The 21,199-nt window shown below is 38.9% G+C and overlaps 1 protein-coding gene across 1 annotated transcript; it reads right to left on the reverse strand.

Moving 5' to 3' along the window:
- Positions 1-1,503: 1,503 nt before the first annotated feature.
- Positions 1,504-21,185, reverse strand: LOC139943320 (lysocardiolipin acyltransferase 1-like). Its single transcript, XM_071940148.1, has 7 exons — positions 21,094-21,185; positions 16,171-16,392; positions 9,718-9,727; positions 8,462-8,650; positions 7,345-7,476; positions 4,936-5,067; positions 1,504-3,891 (listed from the first exon to the last, which is right to left on the reverse strand). The coding sequence occupies exons 2-7, from the start codon at positions 16,345-16,347 to the stop codon at positions 3,401-3,403; spliced, it is 1,131 nt and encodes a 376-aa protein (XP_071796249.1). The 5' UTR covers positions 16,348-16,392; positions 21,094-21,185; the 3' UTR covers positions 1,504-3,400.
- Positions 21,186-21,199: the final 14 nt, after the last annotated feature.

Below are 21,199 nucleotides of genomic sequence, written 5' to 3' on the forward strand. Positions count from 1 at the left end.
CGATCCCTATGTGATGAATATTCATAAACTTAATGACCTTCGACCTTTTGTTGACCAACCAACTACTCTAAAAAATACAGTGGTTACACGCACAAAAATACAACACTTTTTAAAGTCTCTCAACCCCCATTAAACATCTCTTCATCTTAACAAGTTTTCTGCTAGGCAAGACTAAGCAGTAAAACAGCCTCAAACAGTTCCTATATGGTATTTTGGCTGGCAACCTTAAAGCCATTGGACCCTTTCGGTACAGAAAAAAAAAAAGTTCACAGATTTACAAATAACTTACAGGGTTTACAGAAGGTAGTGGTGAAATACTTCTCTTGAAATATTATTCCATGAAATGCTTTACTTTTTGAGAAAACAGTAAAACAATATCAATTCTCGTTAACGAGAATTACGGATTTATTTTAAACACATGTCATGACACGGCGAAACGCGCGGATACAAGGGTGGGTTTTCCCGTTATTTTCTCCCGACTCCGATGACCGATTAAGCCCAAATTTTCACAGGTTTGTTATTTGATATAGAAGTTGTGATACACGAAGTGTGGGCCTTGGACAATACTGTTTACCGAAAGGGTCGAATGGCTTTAAAGGAACACGTTGCCTTGGATCGGTCGAGTTGGTCTTTGAAAAGCGTTCTGTAACCGTTTGTTATAAAATGCATATGGGTAGAAAGATGTAAAAATAGAATACAATGATCCACACACATTTGCATGGTTTCCCTTTTACCTTGCGAACTAACACGGTCGGCCACTTGTGGGAGTCAAATTTTGACCCCCAAAATGGCCGACCGTTGTAGTCGACAAGGTAAAAGGAAAACCATGCAATTTCAAGTGATACTTGTGTAGATCATTGTATTCCAAACATATTTCTAACCATATGCAATTTATGGCACAAACAGTTACAAACGCTTTTCAAAGACCAACTTGACCGATCCAAGGCAACATGTTCCTTTAATACATGAGTCTGGTAAGCACAAATTGTGCTTAGTAACTTTTTGTAAATAAGTAGTAATTCTATGAATATGGGCTCTGGTACACGATTATAGTTACTTAATTTGTACTGAATTATGGAATATAAAAAAATCACAATGCTGGAAAGAGGAACCTGTACATTATTTTAATGAGTCAGGGGTGGATTTTACAAAGAGTTAAAGGAACACGTTGCCTTGGATCGGTCGAGTTGGTCTTTGGAAAGCGTTTGCAACCGTTTTTTATAAAATGCATATGGGTAGAAAGATGTTGTAAAAGTAGAATACAATGATCCACACAAACATGCTTCGAAATTGCGTGGTTTTCCTTTTACCTCGTCGACTAACACGTCGGCCATTTATGGGGGTCAAAATTTTGACTCCCATAAATGGCCGACCATGTTAGTTCGCACAGTAGAAGGAAAACCACGCAATTTCGAGGCAAACGTGTGTGGATCATTGTATTCTACTTTTAAAACATCTTTCCAACCATGTGCATTTTGTAAAAAACAGTTACAAACGCTTTTGTTTTGACCAACTCGTCCGATCCAAGGCAACGTGTTCCTTTAAGACTAGTCTTATCTTGAGTTAGGACAAGTTACGCATCCTAACTTAGAACCAGCCTTAAGTTTTAAATATCTCCTAGGACTAGAAGAAGTCCTAAGTTAGAACTAGTCCTAACTCTATGTGAAATCAATCCCGGGTCATATGAAAATTTTCCTGGGTATAAATGAATATATACACTGGTAAACTCCTGATTATATTCTACAACAATGCACTTATACGCGTCCAATATTTGCATAATATTCACTGGTAACCTGTAGTACATTGTAGTTGGTAACTCAAGCATCCTTACACATTTTGCTCATCCTTTATGAAGCCTGGTTCATACTTCATGCAATGCGAATTTGACGCCACAACTCTCCTTTCGCAGCGATATTCGGAAGTGAGTCGAGCAGAGTTGAACCGCTGCGAATTATTTGTTGCGAATTTGTGACGCCAACATTCGCTTCGCATGCGCATTCGCAGGAAGTATGAACCGGGCTTAAGTCTTCTTTCTACATTTAAGACAAAGTACATGTATACCTTTGGTTTTTTGAAACATTCAATTGCTTGAAAACAAAAGTGTAGATGTATACATCAAAACAAACATGTGAAAATTTCAATTCAAAAGGTGGTCATTTTTTTTGAGATGATATGCCCTCTCATGATCAAATGTATGATTGGGTTGCACTTACATGATTTATGATACATTTTGATTCCATACCAAAAATCGTACATATATCTGTACATGTATAATAATGGTACTTTTGGAAAACTAACTTTTTTTGTACGTACAATTGTTTTATTATCGTGTATTTAATTATTTTTATGTTTCAGTGCTTAGGAACCCTGTATCAAGCGCTACATCACTGCATGTTATTATTATTCTTAATACATTACATAGGTCATACCATAAAACATGTAGCATTAAAGGCAGTGGACACTATTGGTAATAACTCAGAACAATCATTAGCATAAAACCTTACTTGGTAACGAGTAATAGGGAGAGGTTGAGAGTATAAAACATTGTGAGAAACGGCTTCCTCTGAAGTGACGTAGTTTTTGAGAAAGAAGTAGTTTCCACAAATTTGATTTTGAGACCTCATATTTAGAATTTGAGGTCTCGAAATCAAGCATCTGAAAGCACACACTTTTGTGTGACAAGGTGTTTTTTCTTTCATTGTTATCTCGCAACTTCGACGACTGATTGAGCGCAAATTTTCACAGAGTTTGTTATTTTATGCATATATATTGAGGAACACCAAGTGAGAAGACTGGTCTTTGACAGTTACCAATAGTGTCCAGTGTCTTCCAAGACTCAACGTGAGTCTACTCTTTCAATCACAACTTTGGCCCCTTGTTATACATACTGTTTTCAGGCAGATAATAATTAAAGAAAAAAAACCCTTGTTAAACTTACTGTTGTTATGAATTCATTACTGCTAAGACTTGTGGACAAGTCGTTAGTGGTCCCACGCGGTGAGACAGTCGAGTTGTGGCAGTGCTCTCGCGCGAACTGCTGGTTGCCCGACTTCTACTCCGACCGTAGTCGTGGAGGCAGTAGTCTCACGGAGCCAGCAGTCTCTCGCGGGGAGAGTTGGAACGCTATCGTCGCGACAGACATTTAACGACTTGTCCACAAGTCTGCTACCACTTTGATATTATTTTTTAGTTAATAAAACAATTTCCACTGTAATTAGTACCAGATCAAACCTGCGATCATTCACATCTCGTGATTAATTCTGGCTTTTCTTGCCGATAAAAAGATCTTTGTGAGATGATTGTCCTGAGTATACAACAACAACTGACTAAACAAAATATTCCACACAAGTTCCTCTTCCTTTCTAACTCTAACTATCACAACTGCGAGTGCTTTTATTTTTTACCCGTAGTATCTCCGACACGACGACATTATAATGCTTTCCACTCCACCGTTTACAACAAGCTGGTACGTGCAGAAACAAGGAACGATGACTAGGAAACACCACGCTACAGAGGAGTTCATTAAAAGCCACACCACAGCAACTAAGAACAGCATCCAGGAGACCAGCGCCATGTATAGAATCATTCGTCTAGATCCCTCAGACTCCTGGCAAGCTTTAGGCAATCCGTCCCCTTCACATCCGGGGAGTAGCAACCGACTCTTGTCCCCAGTGTAAAACGCCTCCAGCGCCGTTTCCTTCTCCTGCCATCTCTCGACGCACCAAGACTCTAGATTTTCCTTTGTGGATGGGAGGGACGAGTTGGAATGTTTCCTGATGTGGAACCCTACTTTGGACGGCAGCGAGCCGAAGATAAAGTTAAACTCCCCGAGCTCGGGTATCGTGTCTGGGTAGGTGACTGTCACATCATATAGACTGTCGAGAAGATTTTCTAAAACAGATGATATTTTAAAACATAAATTTATAATTATATATGATTTGAGCCATTGCATGGTGAGGTATCAATAAATATTTGGTTTCCGATAACACAATGTGTGTATCTACTTGCCAGGTAGAGTTTGTTCTTAAGAAAACTGTCTTGCTATTTATTCTATTACACTAGAAACCAATTTAAGAACTGACTCCGCGGTAGTGCAGTTTATAATAATCCTATAAACTAAAGCAGAAGTCCAAGCCAATTTTCTACACCATCCACCAAACTAGTAGTTAAAAGACAGTTCTTTTCAGAACTGACAAGTCTCCCGTGGTATTAGAATATACAGCAAGACAGTTCTCTTAAGAACAAATTCTATCTGGCAAGTAGGTACACACATGGTGTTACCGCAAACCAAATATATATATCATAGAGATGATAGGCCTGGAGCTTAGAGAGGGCAAGGCCATTTTCATTTTGCAAATGGCACTTCTGTAAGAAAAGTAAATGGGAAACTTTTATAGGGGCACCAAGGCCAAGATCAGGACATCGGAGGCCATGACCTTTATGTTTTCCCTGTAGTTCCAAGCCTGATAATTATTAAATCTCTGAATTAAGAAGGGAACAAGAGCTTTTTAAGCCTCTGTCACTAAAACAATTTTGTGCTTATTGAGAAAGCCATACATGTACTCCAATAAAGCTTCAAGAGTTTCCAGAAGGGGCACCAAGGCCAAGACCAGGGCAATGGAGTTCCAGGCCTAATAATGATTCAACCTCTAAATTGAAAAGGTAACGAGAGCTTTTCAAGCATCTCCCACCATAAAGCTTCAAGGGGTTTCAAAAGGGGCACCAGGGCCAAGACCAGGGCAACGGAGGCAGTTGGTGTAATAGGAGACGTTTGAGACGCTTGGTGGCAGCAGACTTACCAGGTAAAATCCATTGTTCTCTGTAATGTGCGCATCCTAAGAACTACCTAAACAATGGACATTTACCTGGTAAGTCTGCTGCCACCTAGCGTTCAAAAGTCTCCCATTCAAGGCCCGATATAAAAGTTGCACTTACTTTGTCTAAGTTCCTGTGTGAGAAACACAAATCCTGTGGTCCTTGGATGTAAGCAATAATTATATTCCGGACGGTTACTCTTCTTGGCAAATTTATTGCTACTCTCCTTTGTTTTCATGTCAAAATTTGTGCCTGCAATTCAAACAGAAAGTGAAATTGTTTTCATATACTCTGTAGAGACTAATTGGCAGTTTTCTCTAGGAATGTGAAAATGAAACTAAATACAATGTACATGTTTAATATTGATCCTGTTGTATACTTAGGTTGCAGTAACACCATGTGTATATCATCTACCTGCCGAGTAGATTACATATGTTCTTGAGAGCTTGTCTTGCTATTTATTACAGTAGTATCAATAGCGTACGTATCTACCAACAATTTGCTCAAGGCGCTGAGTACATACATTTATACAGAAAGATAGACTATTGAAATTATGAATTCTTAGACCCAATTAAATAGCACCTTATTATGGTGTACAAGGTGCTACTGTGCATCCAGCAGCCACAGCCAAGAACACCAGAGCGAACCCCTTCTCTTTTCGATAAGTGCACTGGGTTCTTTTACATGAGTTAAATAACACATGGGACCAACGGCTTTACGTCCCGTCCAAAGGACAAAGCAAAGGTTAAGTGTCTTGCTTAAGGACACAAGTGTCACGACTGGGGCAAAGTAGATTTATCGGAATTCAAGAGACTGAAAAGAAATCCCTTACTGTCTGAGCAATCAATATCATCCACCGCAGTTTTAAAATGGTAGATCATTAACCATGTCAGCCTGCAATATGATATCATATGAAACACATCTCTTTGGTTTCAAATAGTTGGCCAGCTCACTGGAAAAGGAGTAAAAGTGGAGGACGGGCTAAACCTGGTTCATACTCCCTGCCACATTGAATGCGAAGTGAGTTACATGAAACAAACAATCTGGAACGTGCTGTTTTCCAAAGGGGTATTCGCTTCACTTTCACAATTCCAGGCTTTAGCAATTAAACAAGGAAGTTTAAAGGGAAGGTGTTTGGTAGTCACTCTTGAAGTTTATGGCAATAAAAACTTACTTGGTTAGATAAGAAGCCTACAGTAGCTTTAGATAGTATAAAGCAATTTGGAAACATTTCACTAGAAAGGATGGTAAATCAATCTTTATTGAGCAAATCAATATTAAACAAAATATCAATAGGCATAGGTTAAGCCCAGGGGTCGATTTCACAAAGGTAGTCCTAACTTAGGACTAGTCCTAAGCAATGCTAAGAGATAGGACTGGTCCTAAGTTAGGACCAGTAACTCATCCTAACTTAGGACTGGTCCTATCTCTTAGCATTGCCTAGGACTAGTCCTAAGTTAGGACTACCTTTGTGAAATCCACCCCAGGTCATTTATCATGGTCAACCACAAAGTTGGCCATGGTAGAGTGCAGGGCAGACAAAACAAGATAAATGCGAGACATAACACCGAGTGCAACCAAAATAACTTAACTTCGAAGAACAAAAACTACAGATGCAGGTGAGGTTGGTCAGTAGACCCCCAAAATAGTTCGTGGCGAGCATTCCATTATGCTGTAGCTACAGAGGATGGCAATTCTACTAAGTTCCTTTTTGAGAGACTAAGGAGCTTTGGTTTTAGTGAATCAGCAAATGTCTGAAATCCTAGAAGTGGTTTCAGGAGTGACCAGACCACGTGAACCAATTTCAATGCAGGTGATGTTGCAATTCTATCCATTTTGTGAGATGTCGGCTACCAGGTTTGGGGTATTTTTGGTGTTTTCGTTCATGAGCCTTGGATATGTTTTGTTCAAATGGCACTGTCAGTTCAACTAGATGGACGTGTTTTGTTTGGGTATTGTGTAGTTGTGTAAAAACATATCAGTTTTTATGCCCCAAATCTGATTCTGAGAAGTGTTTCTGTCGGATACTTTTCTCAGATTGTGTATTCATAGGGATTATTCTTCCTGTGTGGACATGACCGCTCCGGATTTTCGCAATATCTCAAAAACGTGAAGTGTAACCAGGCTTTAGAGATTCAAGAAGGGAGTTTGAGACATTCTAATTAGAAGTGTCATGGCAGAGTGGTTTCTGATCAGCAGAGTATGAGTTCGAATCCCCAGCCGTGACACTCGTGTCCTTCAAACCCATTGCTTCCTCCTTCAGAGGGGACGTAAAACCATTGGTCCCGTGTGTTGTGTAACTCACAAAAAGAACCCAGTGCACTTATTGAAAAGAGAAGGGGTACGCCCCGGTGTTCCTGGCTGTGGCTGCTGAATGCGCTGTAGCACCTTGTAAACCATTACACGGTATGCTACGGATTAGGTCTCATAGCTCAAAAAACTTTGTCCCACTCACCTTGCAGTAAAAATACTTGGCACTTTGGAAAAGCGCATTATAAATACAGTTAATATTATTATTATTATAAGTACCTTCTGGGAATATAAGAAACTGTCCCTTGTAGCGGAGAAGCCCATAGTACTCCAGGAGAGCCGACAGCCAGGGTTTGTCCGTATCCCATCGTCGCCTTAGAAAGATGTAACAAGCAATCTGCATTGCCCATCCTGAAATAATTGACAATATTAAAAAACAATAATGATAATATGTGAGAGTAGATCTGTTAGAGAATGTGGCGCATTTGAGAACAGCGAGGATCCTGCTGCCGTTTGCAACAACCTCTTCCTAACTTAGGATTAATTTTAGGACTTAGGATGAGTCCCAGCCTTGTACTGTAACATGTACACCTTAAGTTTAATCCTATTTTAGGATTAGTTACTCGTCCTAACTTGAGATAGGATTATTCCTAGCGTTTCATGAAATTGGCTGCTGAGAAAGCATTTTGAGGTTCGGCTCATGACAAGATCGACGTCTGAAATCAAGGAGCTCTAGCTCGTCCAGTCCCTCTTAACTGTTTCAGTCGTCGAACTTTTCATGTACTTAATTCTGAATTTGGTTCGACGCGATTCTGGAGCTTCTGTATGAAATGGGTGTTACTTGAGCAGGACGTGAACCAACGACAGCCAACTTAACATACCTGTGCTCAACCAACTAAGCTATCCAGATATCCTTGTTAGGTGGTGCAAGTCAGAAGCCATATAAAAAGTCTCAGGTGATCCCCAGGCTCCCGCTTCCCATACTGTATTGTAAACCTTGGTGTGATCCCTGGCCACACGACAGCTGACCATTGTATGGTTTCTGACTGTCACCTCTGGAGGAGATATTGACTGGTTTATAAAATACTTCCTGCAAATGCGATAAGAATATTGAAGCCACAAATTGGCAACAAATTGTTCGCAACAGTTGAGCTGTGCTCAACTCCTGCGAAACCTTCGCTTGGAAAACAGGGCTGCAACATCAAAATTCTGATCGCATTGGCGTAATGCAAGAAGTACTTGTATGAACCGGGCTTAATAGAGAGACCAACATAAGGCTAGATAGCTCAGTTGGTATAGAGCCGGTACTTTAATCCGGAGGTTGTTGGTTCAAGTCCCGCTCCAGTCACTTTGTCTTTGTTCAAAACCAAAACTACTTAATTACAATCACACTGACCGAATCCAGGCATGAACTTGGGATCACTCTTCAAGATAATCTTCTCTGTGCGTAAATTGCTCTGACGATGAAGGACCAGCCAGAAGAACATCCAATCAAGACGTGTGCGGTGATTCATGATGATTATACTGCCCTCGTTGGCAGCGACTGTGTCGCCCGTCATCGATACTGTTACACCAAACACTATTTCTGTGTCACAAATGATTACAGGAAAAATGACCCATGAATGTTGCAAGTTTTAAAAAAGAAATTAAAGTTTAATTAATTTAAATTAATTTTGGGGGTTGAACAAAGAATTGACTAGAGTGGGATTTGAACCAACGTCCTCCGGATAATCTGGAGGTCGTTGGTTCGAATCCCACTCTAGTCAATTCTTTGTTTAACCATCCGGAGGTCGTTGGTTCGACTCCCACTCTAGTCAATTCTTTGTTCAACCCCAAAATCATTTCAAAATTTACCCAGTCAGTTTCCCTTGTGGTTTATACTGATAATTAAAATTAAAGTGGACAAAATGACAAACGTTTAAAATCATTCTAGGATACAAATATATTCTTTCAATGAATTCCTACAGAAATTAATTACAACCAGTGAACATAAAATATATAATATATGTAAAAATGAAACATTTAAAATACAACTTCAAGAATATAAACCATACATACAATTTACACAATGTACTTAATGTTAGAAAGATAACCAGGACAGGAATTACATACATACATGTAGTAGCCACAGAAGCCTTTGGCCCCTCAGTTGCCCTGGTCTTGAACTCCATGCAGCTTCCAGACCAGGAACTTCATCTTTGAGAGGGCAAGGCATTTTTCATTTTGCAAAAGGCCCTTCCACACATTTGTGTGAAACTTTTGAAGGGGCACAAAGGCCAAGAAAAGAGGCATTGGAATCCATGTCCCCTGTGGCCTTAACTTTACTGTAGGCTTTCCCATTGACTTCCCCAGTTGAAGTGTCCTTTGAAAATAAAAAAATTAATGGCCTTGCCGCCTCAAAGATGAAACTCCTGGTCTGCATAACTTTTACATGAAGCACTTGCAAATTATCAAAAAATGCCTCAATTTCTTAAAGCTGTTTAGTCAAAAACTTGCCTATATTGAGTAAATCTTCTCAACAAAAAAATAAGTGACCAGTCACAAGTAACTGGTTTCTAGGCTGAGCAGATTTTTGTGCTTAACAGCTTTGTAAAATACTGGATTTCAGATACTGGTAATGATTAAAATAAAGAGGTATCCAAAAAGACTTACCCATTAATGCCTGAATGATGCCAATCAGCGACGAACATGAAACAAAAAGAGAAGAAAAAACATTTCATAAGACAACATTTTGGTTTGGTATAAATGAAACCAACAGTGTTGTTCTTTTGATAAAAATGTAAGCGAGTGCCTAATGATTACATGAGTAAAACTGAACAAAAATCAGCTTTATAATAAGGGAATCAAGTTGCTGTCATGTTTATCTATTTGCTTAAATGATACCTGTAAATGGCAGAAAGTTACAGTTGGATATTAAATAAATTAATGAAAATAAAAAACAGGACTCTAGTATACTATGCTGGAAAAGTATCAGTGTATGGGTAAAACACAATTGTTGCTCTCTCAAGATTAAAATGGGCTAGTAGAAGCTTTCCCATCTTTTAGTCCTTAAAACTCTGCTCTTGAGAAATCACATACAAAAAATTGAATAAATTATGTTGGTACACGATTTCTCTCTGTTCACAGATGTTTGCAAAAGAATATTTTTCAAGGAATAATCGTCTTGCGAAAGAACATGTGTCAATAACCATTGCAGATAGCTAAGTGCTATCCATAATCAGCACTACATGTACAGCATCAAGAAATGTTTGCTTTTAAAAAAGTATTTGATTTTACTTTCTTGTGACTTAAAGGTAGGGTCATACGCATTTTTGTAAGGACAATTATACAGAGAGATAAATAAAAGTCACCAGTGAGAGTTTTAGCTGAATACAATGTCTTCTTGCTGAGAAAACAGCAACAACAAATGCAAGATCTGACAATTACAAACCGGGAGTTTCAATTTTGAGAGAGCATGGCCTATTTTCATTTTTTATTTGCAAAGGGCACATCCATTGAATAACTTTGAAGTCTATTGGAAACTTTTGAGGGGGCATTTAGTTAGGCAAAGACCAGGAGCAACAGAGGCAATGGTCTACGTCACCTACGTATATATATGATATCCCAGGCCTGAAATAGCACCAACAATAATGTCATGCAGTTACTGCAATCCTAGCAACAACAATAAATTCATGTAGGCCTACATGTGTAGTTAACTGCTATCCTAAATAACAAAACATACAAAATTAACAGTTCATTTGCAACAAAATTTAAAGGCAGTGGACACTATTGGTAATTACTCAAAATAATTATCAGCATAAAACCTTACTTGGTAACGAGTAATGGGGAGAGGTTGATAGTATAAAACATTGTGAGAAACGGCTCCCTCTGAAGTGACGTAGTTTTCGAGAAAGAAGTAATTTTCCACGAATTTGATTTCGAGACCTCAAGTTTAGAATTTGAGGTCCCGAAATCAAGCATCTAAAAGCACCCAACTTCGTGTGACAAGGCTGTTTTTTATTTCATTCATATCTCGCAACTTCGACGCCCAATTGAGCTCAAATTTTTCCAGGTTTGTTATTTTATGCATATGTTTAGATACACCAAGTGAGAAGACTGGTCTTTGACAATCATGACAATTACATGTACCAGTAGTGTCCACTGTCTTTAAGCTACTTTAGTTTCTGATTTTTTTGCCAATTTAAACTAGGCAGTATGCTCTGTCTAGTCAAATAGCTGCTAGCCTCACAAATATGGCCACTCTTGATACACCACTACAAACAACTGGGCTGGCTTTCACAAAGCACTCAGTTCATCTTTAATTGTCAATATCACCATGGTGATTTGCACTGTGAGATCACACATTGCTAAGCAATTAAGATTGATTCACAAATAAGATCAATCCTAGCCCTTTGTGAAATCAGCCCCAGGTTGCCCTGTGACAAAGCAAGTCTTGAGCATTAGTAAAATCTACAACAAGTGAAGGCCATCTAATGTACGTATGCGATGGTGTACATGTACGTCTTGGCAGAGAACTTCAAAATATTCAACCATAAATTACTTCCCTCAACCCAGGTGTACAAATTGAGATATAATCTATCAGGCTCAAGTTGGTTAAAGGCATTGGACACCTTTTTTAACTGTCAAAGACCAGTATGCTCACTTGGTGTATCCCAAAATAATAACAACAAATCTGTGACTCATTTGTGTTCTACTTATTTTGGCTAAGCAGAAAATATTTAAAGCCATTGGACACTTTCGGTAAACAGTATTGTCCAAGGCCCACACTTCGTGTATCACAACTTGTATATAAAATAATAAATCTGTGAAAATTTAGGCTCAATCAGTCATCAGAGTCGGGAGAAAATATCGGGGAAACCCGCCCGTGTTTCACCGTGTCATGACATGTGTTTAAAATAAATCCGTAAATCTCGATATCGAGAATTGATATTGTTTGAATGTTTCCTCAAAAAGTAAAGCATTTCATGGAATGATATTTCAAGAGAAGTCTTTCACCATTACCTTCTGTAAACCCTGTAAGTTATTTGTAAATCTGTGAACTTTTAATTTTTTTTATAATAATAATATAATAAGCTAGCATTTATAAAGCGCCTTTTCCATGAGTTACAAAGCGCTTGGATATGTCCAACACAGATCAAAAGTCAAAATCAAAGACAAAACAAGTGAGTCTTTAGAAATTTCTTGAATGAATCAACTGAGCTTGCTTTTCTGCAGCTATCAGGAAGTGAGTGCCACAGAGCTGGGCCTGCATTTGAGAAGGCTCGGTCTCCTGCACTAGTGCTTGTCCTATGCTCAGTGAGAAGGTTGCGTGAGGAAGAACGCAGCATGCGTGATGCTTGATGTTGCTCAAGCCTTTCACAGATCCGAAAGCAGCTCCAAGAAATTGGGCCCTTGTGAAGACCTGTAGCACTAATACAGTAATTAGTGTAAAGCCATTGTCAGTAAAGCCATGGAGCGACCTTGCTCTGTGGAATGGCGTAATTAGTCAAAGTCTTATGCCTCATTTCATTTCCAATTTATTTTCAACCAACAGGCTTCCTTTATCATCAGATTGTAAATAATGACAAGCCACAACAATACCAATAACATAATTGGTTTTTGCAGTAGAAGGAACTGTCAACTAATGAGCAATTATTATAATCGTCAATAGTCCTTTTCCACCTCTGAAGCAAAACATAAATTTGTAAAAAAAACCTCAAAAACTCTACATTATGTATTCAAGTTACTAGAGAACATAGATAGTCTTATATAGCGCACGTATCTACCAAACAAGGTACTCAAGGCACTGAGTATATACAAACTTTCAGAAAGATAGGTCATTGCAGTGATGAATTTTGAGACCCAATTATTTAGCACCTTATAAGGGTTTACAAGGTGCTACGGCGCATACAGCAGCCACAGCCAGGAACACCGGGGCGAACCTCTTCTCTTTTCGAAAAGTGCACTGGGTTGTTTTACATGCGTTACACAACACATGGGACCAACGGCTTTACGTCCCATCTGAAGGACGAAGCAATGGTCAAGTGTCTTGCTTAAGGACACAAGTAGCACGGCTGGGGATTTGAACCCACACTCTGCTGATCAGAAACACCAGAGTTTGAATTCGGTGATCTTAATCGCTCGGCCACGACACTTCCACAAACTTCATAATGCTTTATAATATTGAAAGCTGCTCTAGGCTTCTGACCAAAAGTTTGTAATTGTCATTAATGTTAAGAGTGATTGCCAAACGTCTACCTTCCCTTTAGCCCAAGTCGATAGCAGGTACACAAGCCTGTGTTGTGAAAATTTAATTTAAAAAAGGTGACAAGGTTTCTGAGAACAGCAAGCTACAATGGCGTGTACAGTCGATGGTTTTTATTGCACTCGTACTTTTATAACACTCCTTCAAATTGCTCTTCCAGTCAATACAACTCGACTGGAGTCAATGCACATTGTACATTAGCAAATTCGACACATATAATGTATCCTTCTTGACTACATGTATTCTAGACAAAGGTAATAACAACACATCTCTGCATAAAATCAGGTAGTCTGGTACTGTTTTTTTAGCATTTTTTTATGGACCTTAGTACATGTACATTGACGTCACAGCTGTCATCTTACAATAAACAGGATGAAACAACAGCCATAGATGGAACAATAAATGTTGTTTTCCTAGGACTTAATTTTCAAAGTGTATTTTATCCACCATACATGTACGTGTATTTCCATCTCTTAACAGCTTAAAGGTCATGTGTAGTAAAGTACATTTTGTCACAATTTTCTCAAAGCGATTTAGTGGTTAAAATGATAGGCTTTGGCAAATCATTTTTTGGGTACAAATTATTGAAATATCTAATACTATTGTTAAAATTTTCAGCAATGTTCAGGACCTAACCTGTAAAGCTAGTAGTACATGAACATAGTTACAGCTTTAACTCAGAAAGAAGTCAGCTTTGCTTTGGTATGAAATTTAAAAGCTCGAAAACAGTATCAGCCTTTGAAACAGCAGTTTTAAAAATAGTCCAATTTCAACCACGATCTTCTCTATAAACATAGAGTTTTTGTACAAGGATTTGTAGGACTCTTTGTGCTGGCGGTTTTCAAGATCAAGACCAACAAATTTGATTTTCAGTCCCATGGGTTGAGCATCAAGGCACATCAACATTGCTACCTCTTGCATGAAACCGTATGCTGTATCAATTTACATTCATCATGGATGATTTGAAAGCAAGGGCTAATGTAAATAACCATAGAGAAATAAGCCAGGTACTTTATGATTTGAGGCATTGCATGGTGAGGTATCTATAATTATTTGGTTTGCGGTAACACCATGTGTGTATCTACTTGCCAGGTAGATTTAGAGAACTGTCTTGCTTTATGTTCTGCTATCGCGGAGTAGATTTTCAGAATTCGGGAGACTTCTCAGTTCAGAAAAGAACTGTCCTGCTTTTTTAACTACTAGGACCTACATGAACCTGGGCAAAAAGGTAGAAAATTGGCATTGACTACTATTTTAGCTTAGGATCCTTATTAAAACACTATAGCGAAAGGAGGTCTTAATTGGTCTCAACGTTTCAGATAGCTTGCTCTAGTCATCGTCAGGAGACTGTTTAGCTCTTAATGCACGACATGCATTGGAACAAAGAACTGACCACAATTACAAACACCTTTTCATTCCTGAGAGAAAATATATCAAGAATTCGATGTACTTTGCAAATGACTGATTGTCCAATAAATAAACACCTTATCTTTACCGAGAGAAACTATAAAGAACAAGATGCAGCTCCTTTAAAGGCAGTGGACACTATTTGACTCAAAATAATTATGAGCATGACAACTTACTTGGTAACGAGTAATGGGGAGAGGTTGGTAGTATAAAACATTCTGAGAAACGGCTCCCTCTGAAGTAACGTACATGTAGTGTTCGAGAAAGAAGTAATTTTCCACGAATTTGATTTCAAGACCTCAGAATTAGATTGTGAGGTCTCGAAATCAAGCATTGAAAGCACACACCTTTATGTGACAAGGGTGTTTTCTCTTTCATTATTATCTTGCAACTTCGAAGACCAATTGAGCTCAAATTTGCACAGGTTTGTTATTTTATGCATATTTGTTTAGATACACCAAGTGAGAAGACTGGTCTTTGACAATGGACCTTTCGCATGAAATACTAATTACATTCAAGCATGCGTACGGACCCTGTTGGTTAGCAAACACCATAGAGTTGTGCACTAAGCAGACGCGCAGTCGCGTGTGCGTCACACACCCATTAGCCGTGTACTAAACAGCGCGATTTTCCCTCATTTTGCCAACCAAAACGTTAGTGTCTTTAAATTCTAGTCGCCAAAATAGACGATATTTTGAAAGCAAGATTAGGCTTACAATGAGCTACATTATTATGGATCTGGATTATTCTCAACACTCTAATTAGAGCCAAACAAGAAGAGAGAAGACAATGAGGAAATTTCAGTGTTAGATGTGGGAGGAAAACCCAAGAGACTTATTCCAGGGAAAACCCACGCAGTCAAGTAGGGACTGCACCCAAATCCACATAGTGCCCTGGTGGGAGTCGAATGGGGGTTCCAGAGGTGGAAGGCAAGGCAAGACACCAATACCCTGACCGCTATTGTTACTACATCACAAGGGCGGACGGCATCTTCAAGGTAAGGGCTAAACTTTAACCATTTTGATTCTGAAACTTTTGATTGCTTGCTGTGCTCTGTGGCTATACACATCCATGGGTTAACTGCCAAAGGCACCTACACATGGCTGTGGCTCGACCACATTGTAGTAGCATTCAATTCAGTTTCTAAGCTGTGAGTAAAAGGCCTCCCAAATAACTAGGCCAATCATTGTTGGTGCTCTACGCACTGATCTGTGCCCAATTTCGCAGAGCTGCTTTAAAGCAGAAAAAATTGTTTAGCAATTGTCTACTTACTAGGCAGAAATGAACAGTACAGTCACAAATTGTGCATGTGACATGCTATATTGTATTTTGTCTGGTAACCTTATTCTGGTAAGCATACTTTGTTGTGCTTAACTTGTTTTTGTGGTTTTAAAGCAGCTCAATGAAATTGGGCTCAGCGCTAAGCCAAAAGTTGAAACATTGGTTTAGCTTACCACAGGTAGAAGTAACCACATACTCATGAGGTAATCTGTGACCCATCTGAATAGGGACGGACTGAAGAACATGAGCGGCAGCACCGGTCCCATCAAAAACACTGAGCCGAAAAACGCTGTGATGATCAATGACAGGGTACCGATCACTCCCTTACAGACTCCTAGTGCGGACGTCATCTCGCTACGTTGGCACACCACTTACATGTAAGCTTTCAACTTGTTCTGTAACGAAAAAAATATAGATTTTATATTTTAGTTTTGAGAAGCCAAGGCGAACTTAATCACTTCAAGCCAAGAACCCAAATGGAGAGAAGACCAGGAAGGAAGTTTCAGTTTAGATGTCGGGGGGGAAAAACCCAAAGAATTATTTCAGGGAAAACACACACAGTTCGAAACCCAATCCCATAGTAGGATTTGAACCGAGGTTGAAGAGTTGGACGGCAAGGTAAGATACCATCTGCACTGCCAAATACATTGTATTCTACTGGAGTCACGTTGCCAAGCGGTGAAGTGTTGGACTCGAGCTCTGGTGTGTGTGGGCATGACTACGCATTCAAACCGAGGACTTTAACAAAAAGGATTCAGGAAAAAGTCTCACAGAGGACGCCCTCGATTTGATTTTGTGTACAAAACCAATGGGGAAGTCTGAAAATAAACCATGTCCAAACAATGGTGACAAAGAGAAGTCCTCGGTTGACACCATAAACACAGCTGTGTGAACAGCCGAGTGTGGGTTCGAGTCCCTGTCATGATAATTGTGTCTTCTTGAGCAAGACACTTAAAACCAGTAGGCCCCTATTGCTTCGTCCTTTGGATTTAACCTGTTGGTCCTGTGTGTTGTATAAAGCAAGTAACAGAATCGAGTTACACGTATCGCAAAGAGAAGGGTTTGCCCGCGACGTTTCTGGTACTGGCTGCTGAGGACACTATCAGTTTGTACATAAATGGACCTCATACATTTACATGTAACTCAAAACAGAGCAAATCCTTGTAGACAGATAAATATTGAGTGTTTTGATTAAGCCCCTGGGGATGTGACAAATGGGCTATACAGGAACCCATAATATTATTATAATTAGACTCTTGAAGTGAAATAAATAAATACAGCAAATGGGAACTTACACATTTGAGAATGGATAGCATGGCATGAGCTGTTCATGCTAGCCTGCACTATAAATGCAAATTTGACGAATTAAAAAAAGTACTTTTTAAATTTTCAATAAATTTTCAGTTTTGCAAAAAAAGAAAAAAGTGTGTTGAAGAAATGGGAACATACGAAGGCAAGGCATAATGCTCATTTTTTGTTTGGACCTGTAGGGGGGAGGGAAAGTTTAATTTACAGTCCTCATAGAAAAACTGTTTCCCCTACCTCCACAGAAATTCATTTTTTTTTTTTTTTTTTTTGATAATTGGGTAGCTTACTGGTACATGTATGGACTTTGTGAGCTTTCAGATTAAAGGAAAGGCATTACCTGTACGTCTGGTAATCACTCTTAAATATAAAATGTATGACAATAACAACTATTGGTAAAAAGCCTAAAAACAGCAACTTTCGATAGGAAAAGCATTTTCAGAAACATTTTAGTTTGGAAAATTGTAGTTACTGTAAAAAGTTTCAGTTGTTATGCTCCCAAAAATTGAACCTGAGATAGGGATCATTATTCCTGCATATTTAGACATTGCTCCAGATTTTCTGTCAAAAAACCTCAACCTTTTCAAATGACATGTTCACATTATAGTTTTATTGTGAATGCATAGATTTATAAGGGATTTAAACAATCAAACTGTCTCCCTCACAATTAATGTCTAATGTGCCTTTAAAACAATTATTGATTGTATAATGAATATAATATAGTGATATAGTATTACAGTGTTGTTGAAAGTACAAAGTCACACACAGCAGAAGGAAACTGCATGGATTATCATTTGCAAAACTGAAGCCAATGTCAAAGCTGAGTTGTGAAAAGACAAAAAGTGCAAAGGTCAGGGCATTCAGTGTTACTAATCTCTTGTACACATTGTGTTGGCAACATTCATTGTGAATGAGAGGCCAGAGTCCATTCTAAACATTAAATTTGGGGAAATCAAATAAACATCATATTGGTTTCTGTTTGTAATACAAAGTATCATGGAATCCAATCAAATGTACGTAGCTAACAAAACAAGGTTGAAACAAATTTATTTTCAGTTTTAGAAGAGTGCAGGTTTTGGTTTTAACTCAAAGATTTTGTTTTGGACTGGAAATGTTCCAAGTGTCTATTACATGTAGACATAATTGGAGAGCTGAACTCTGTAGATCAAAATGCTTGAGAGGGAAAGCCATTTTTATTTTGCAAAGGGCGCTTGCACTGGAAAATCTTAAAGTCTATGGAAACGTTTGAAGGGGCACCAAGGCCAAGACCCAGGGCAACATAGGCCACGATTAAGGCATGTTGGTGCTGAGGTCACAATAACTGAGGGAGCATAGTGGTTGAACAAGTGTCATCCCGACAAATCTACGTTTATGGCTCCCGAGATCAATCAGCGACGATGATTCCATTGCATAGGCCTAAACAAAGTGATTTCCTTTTAAAAGGATTGTAATTTGAAATGTCACATTTTAACAACCCTTTGGTATCCATTGACTGTGACTAGCTGAGTTGTGATCAACTTTAAATGAAAGTTGCAAAAAGTTTTAGGCATATTAGTTGTTTGCACAGAGCCTACTTCCAATTACAAAGCAATTCAGGCCTGTACATATTGCTTTAACAGTGTTGAAAGGGCAAGGGCACCAAGGCATTTTCTCCTTGGTAAAAGGGCACGCTATGAGGAAATTGTAAATTTCTACTGTGAGCACTTCAAGGACACCAGGGGGCATCGAGGCAATTGTCATTTTAGTTGCCTCTGTGAAGTAAGCTTGGGCGATATCGATTTAATTTATTCACGATATATCGCCGACAATATATCGCGATATTCGATATTATCGCGATTAATTAAATTTGACATCACCAGTCTTCAAACTCCAAGTGAAAGTTGTAGAAGAGACAGTCATAGCATTTAAGAGAGGTGTTCTAATGACCTATTCTTCTGGTTTTACTCCAAACCTATGGGGTGCAAGATGTCTCAGCTAGGAAATACATTGTGATAAGGCGATATTTAATCGATATCGCGATATATCGATATTTCGATTAAAACCAAATCGATCCGATATCGAAATCGTTTCCAAATTAATATCACGATATTCGATAATATCGTGATATCGCCCAAGCTTACTGTGAAGTATCAGACCTGCTGGGACAACAGTGCCAAGACTATTCCTTGCTCTTCCTTGATACATTGCATCCTGACATTTACATTAAAGACACTGGACAATATTAGTAGGCCTAGTTGTCAAAGATCAGTCTTCTCACTTGGTGTATCTCAACATGCATAAAATAACCAACCTGTGAAAATTTGAGCTCAATCGGGCATCGTAATGGCGAGATAACAATGAAAAAAAAAAAACAGGAAAAAAAACCTTGTCACACGACAAGGGTGATATTGGCAGTGATATTGTTAACAGAACAGGTGAGTTTGGACAAGTGTTTGAGTGTACTGACAGGATTGTTGATTACAAAGAGAAATTGGTAGTTTATTCCACAGTTTGGGAGCAGCAGTTGTAGTAGTGAAGGCATTATAGCTATTATATATTGACTAGAGCGCTAACACTCGTTATTACACACACTAAGATTTTGAAGCCGTGTGGGCGCATCCATGTTTATGTACAAACCAACTCAAAAGCTTGAAATTTTGTACGGCAATTGTATGGCTATTTGCATGATAGTGCCTTTGTTCTTTTCTATGTGTCAAAGAACAAAAAAATGCAGCAAATGTGAACGCACAATCTGTTGATGAGCGTACAAACTGCAAGCGTCATGTGCGTCATGTTAAAAAGGCACGTATACACACATGTACCTTTTGTAGTCACCAATCAATTTGAACTTACGGTTTTTGTAGCGCGGGCGTACGCGAATGAGCTGTTGCGTACATAAGCGCTCACGCCTCATGTAAACAAATTGCTGTGGTTTCTCTTAAAAATTTGCGTAAAAAAATTATATGGACTCGCGTCTGGGAACCAGGCGTCTGATTCATCGACGCGTGTCCATATATTTTGTACACAAAGCATGGATCGAGTTTTTTTTTATATTCTAGGACAGACGAACATGTGCGATAATTCTCCACGTTTGTCCTGGGAAAAAAATAATATGCGCACGCTCGTCACGTGTCGTGACTTCGCGATGCGTTCGGCAGAGTTCGGGGACAATCAGCTTAAACCTGTAGTGTAGTGGTAAAACGGAGTAGTTGGGGACTGAATTACGGTAAGAATTTATAACTTTTAACATTTTTTGAGATTGCGGAGTGGGTTCTCTGGTCGCCCCCTCGGCAATGAGATATCAAAGGACACATAGAGCCTAACTTGGGCGAGATTAAAATTAAAATAAAGAGAGATTTTTGATTCCAAAATTCATTGAACAATGATTGAACCATCATCGTTTAATGCGTGAGAGATATAAACCTACTAGTACTACTGAGGTTACGGGAGACTACTACTATAGCCGGACGAAACCGAAATAGTTCTAGGACTGTAGGACTAGGAGTACAGTCTAACATAAACAACCTCCATGGTCTACCCTAATGCTGTCTGTCACTCATCGAATGATCACTACACACTACACAGACCATGGAGGAGGTAGAAACTATTTCTACCTCCATGCACAGACAGTACGTACGTTCATGATGCACTGCGGCAATCTGTACTGTCACACACACTGTAGTGACTTTACATTCATTGTCATGTCATGCTCGATCTGTCAAGTGTCCATCACGCCAGTAACAGTTTACACTTACAGTTAAACAGCTAGGAAATTTTACATAGCACAACGATTCATAGAGCTGTATACTTACGTTTTATCAGCTACTGTGGTGACACTGACAGAGAAAAATTGACATTCGATGAAATCGGCCCATAAAAAATCCAGCTAGACACCAGTTGTAATCATTGATATGAATG

Source organism: Asterias amurensis, chromosome 1, assembly GCF_032118995.1.
Source record: "Asterias amurensis chromosome 1, ASM3211899v1".
NCBI classification, from domain to species: Eukaryota; Metazoa; Echinodermata; class Asteroidea; order Forcipulatida; family Asteriidae; genus Asterias; species Asterias amurensis.

Excerpts from the sequence above, each read along its gene's own strand:
- LOC139943320 (XM_071940148.1), bottom strand. The coding sequence starts at position 16,347 with ATGACGTCCGCACTAGGAGTCTGTAAGGGAGTGATCGGTACCCTGTCA. Across the intron at positions 7,477-8,461 it reads CAAGTTCATGCCTGGATTCG|GATGGGCAATGCAGATTGCT; the intron begins GTCAGTGTGATT and ends CAATTATTTCAG. Across the intron at positions 5,068-7,344 it reads GTTTCTTATATTCCCAGAAG|GCACAAATTTTGACATGAAA; the intron begins GTACTTATAATA and ends TTTGAATTGCAG.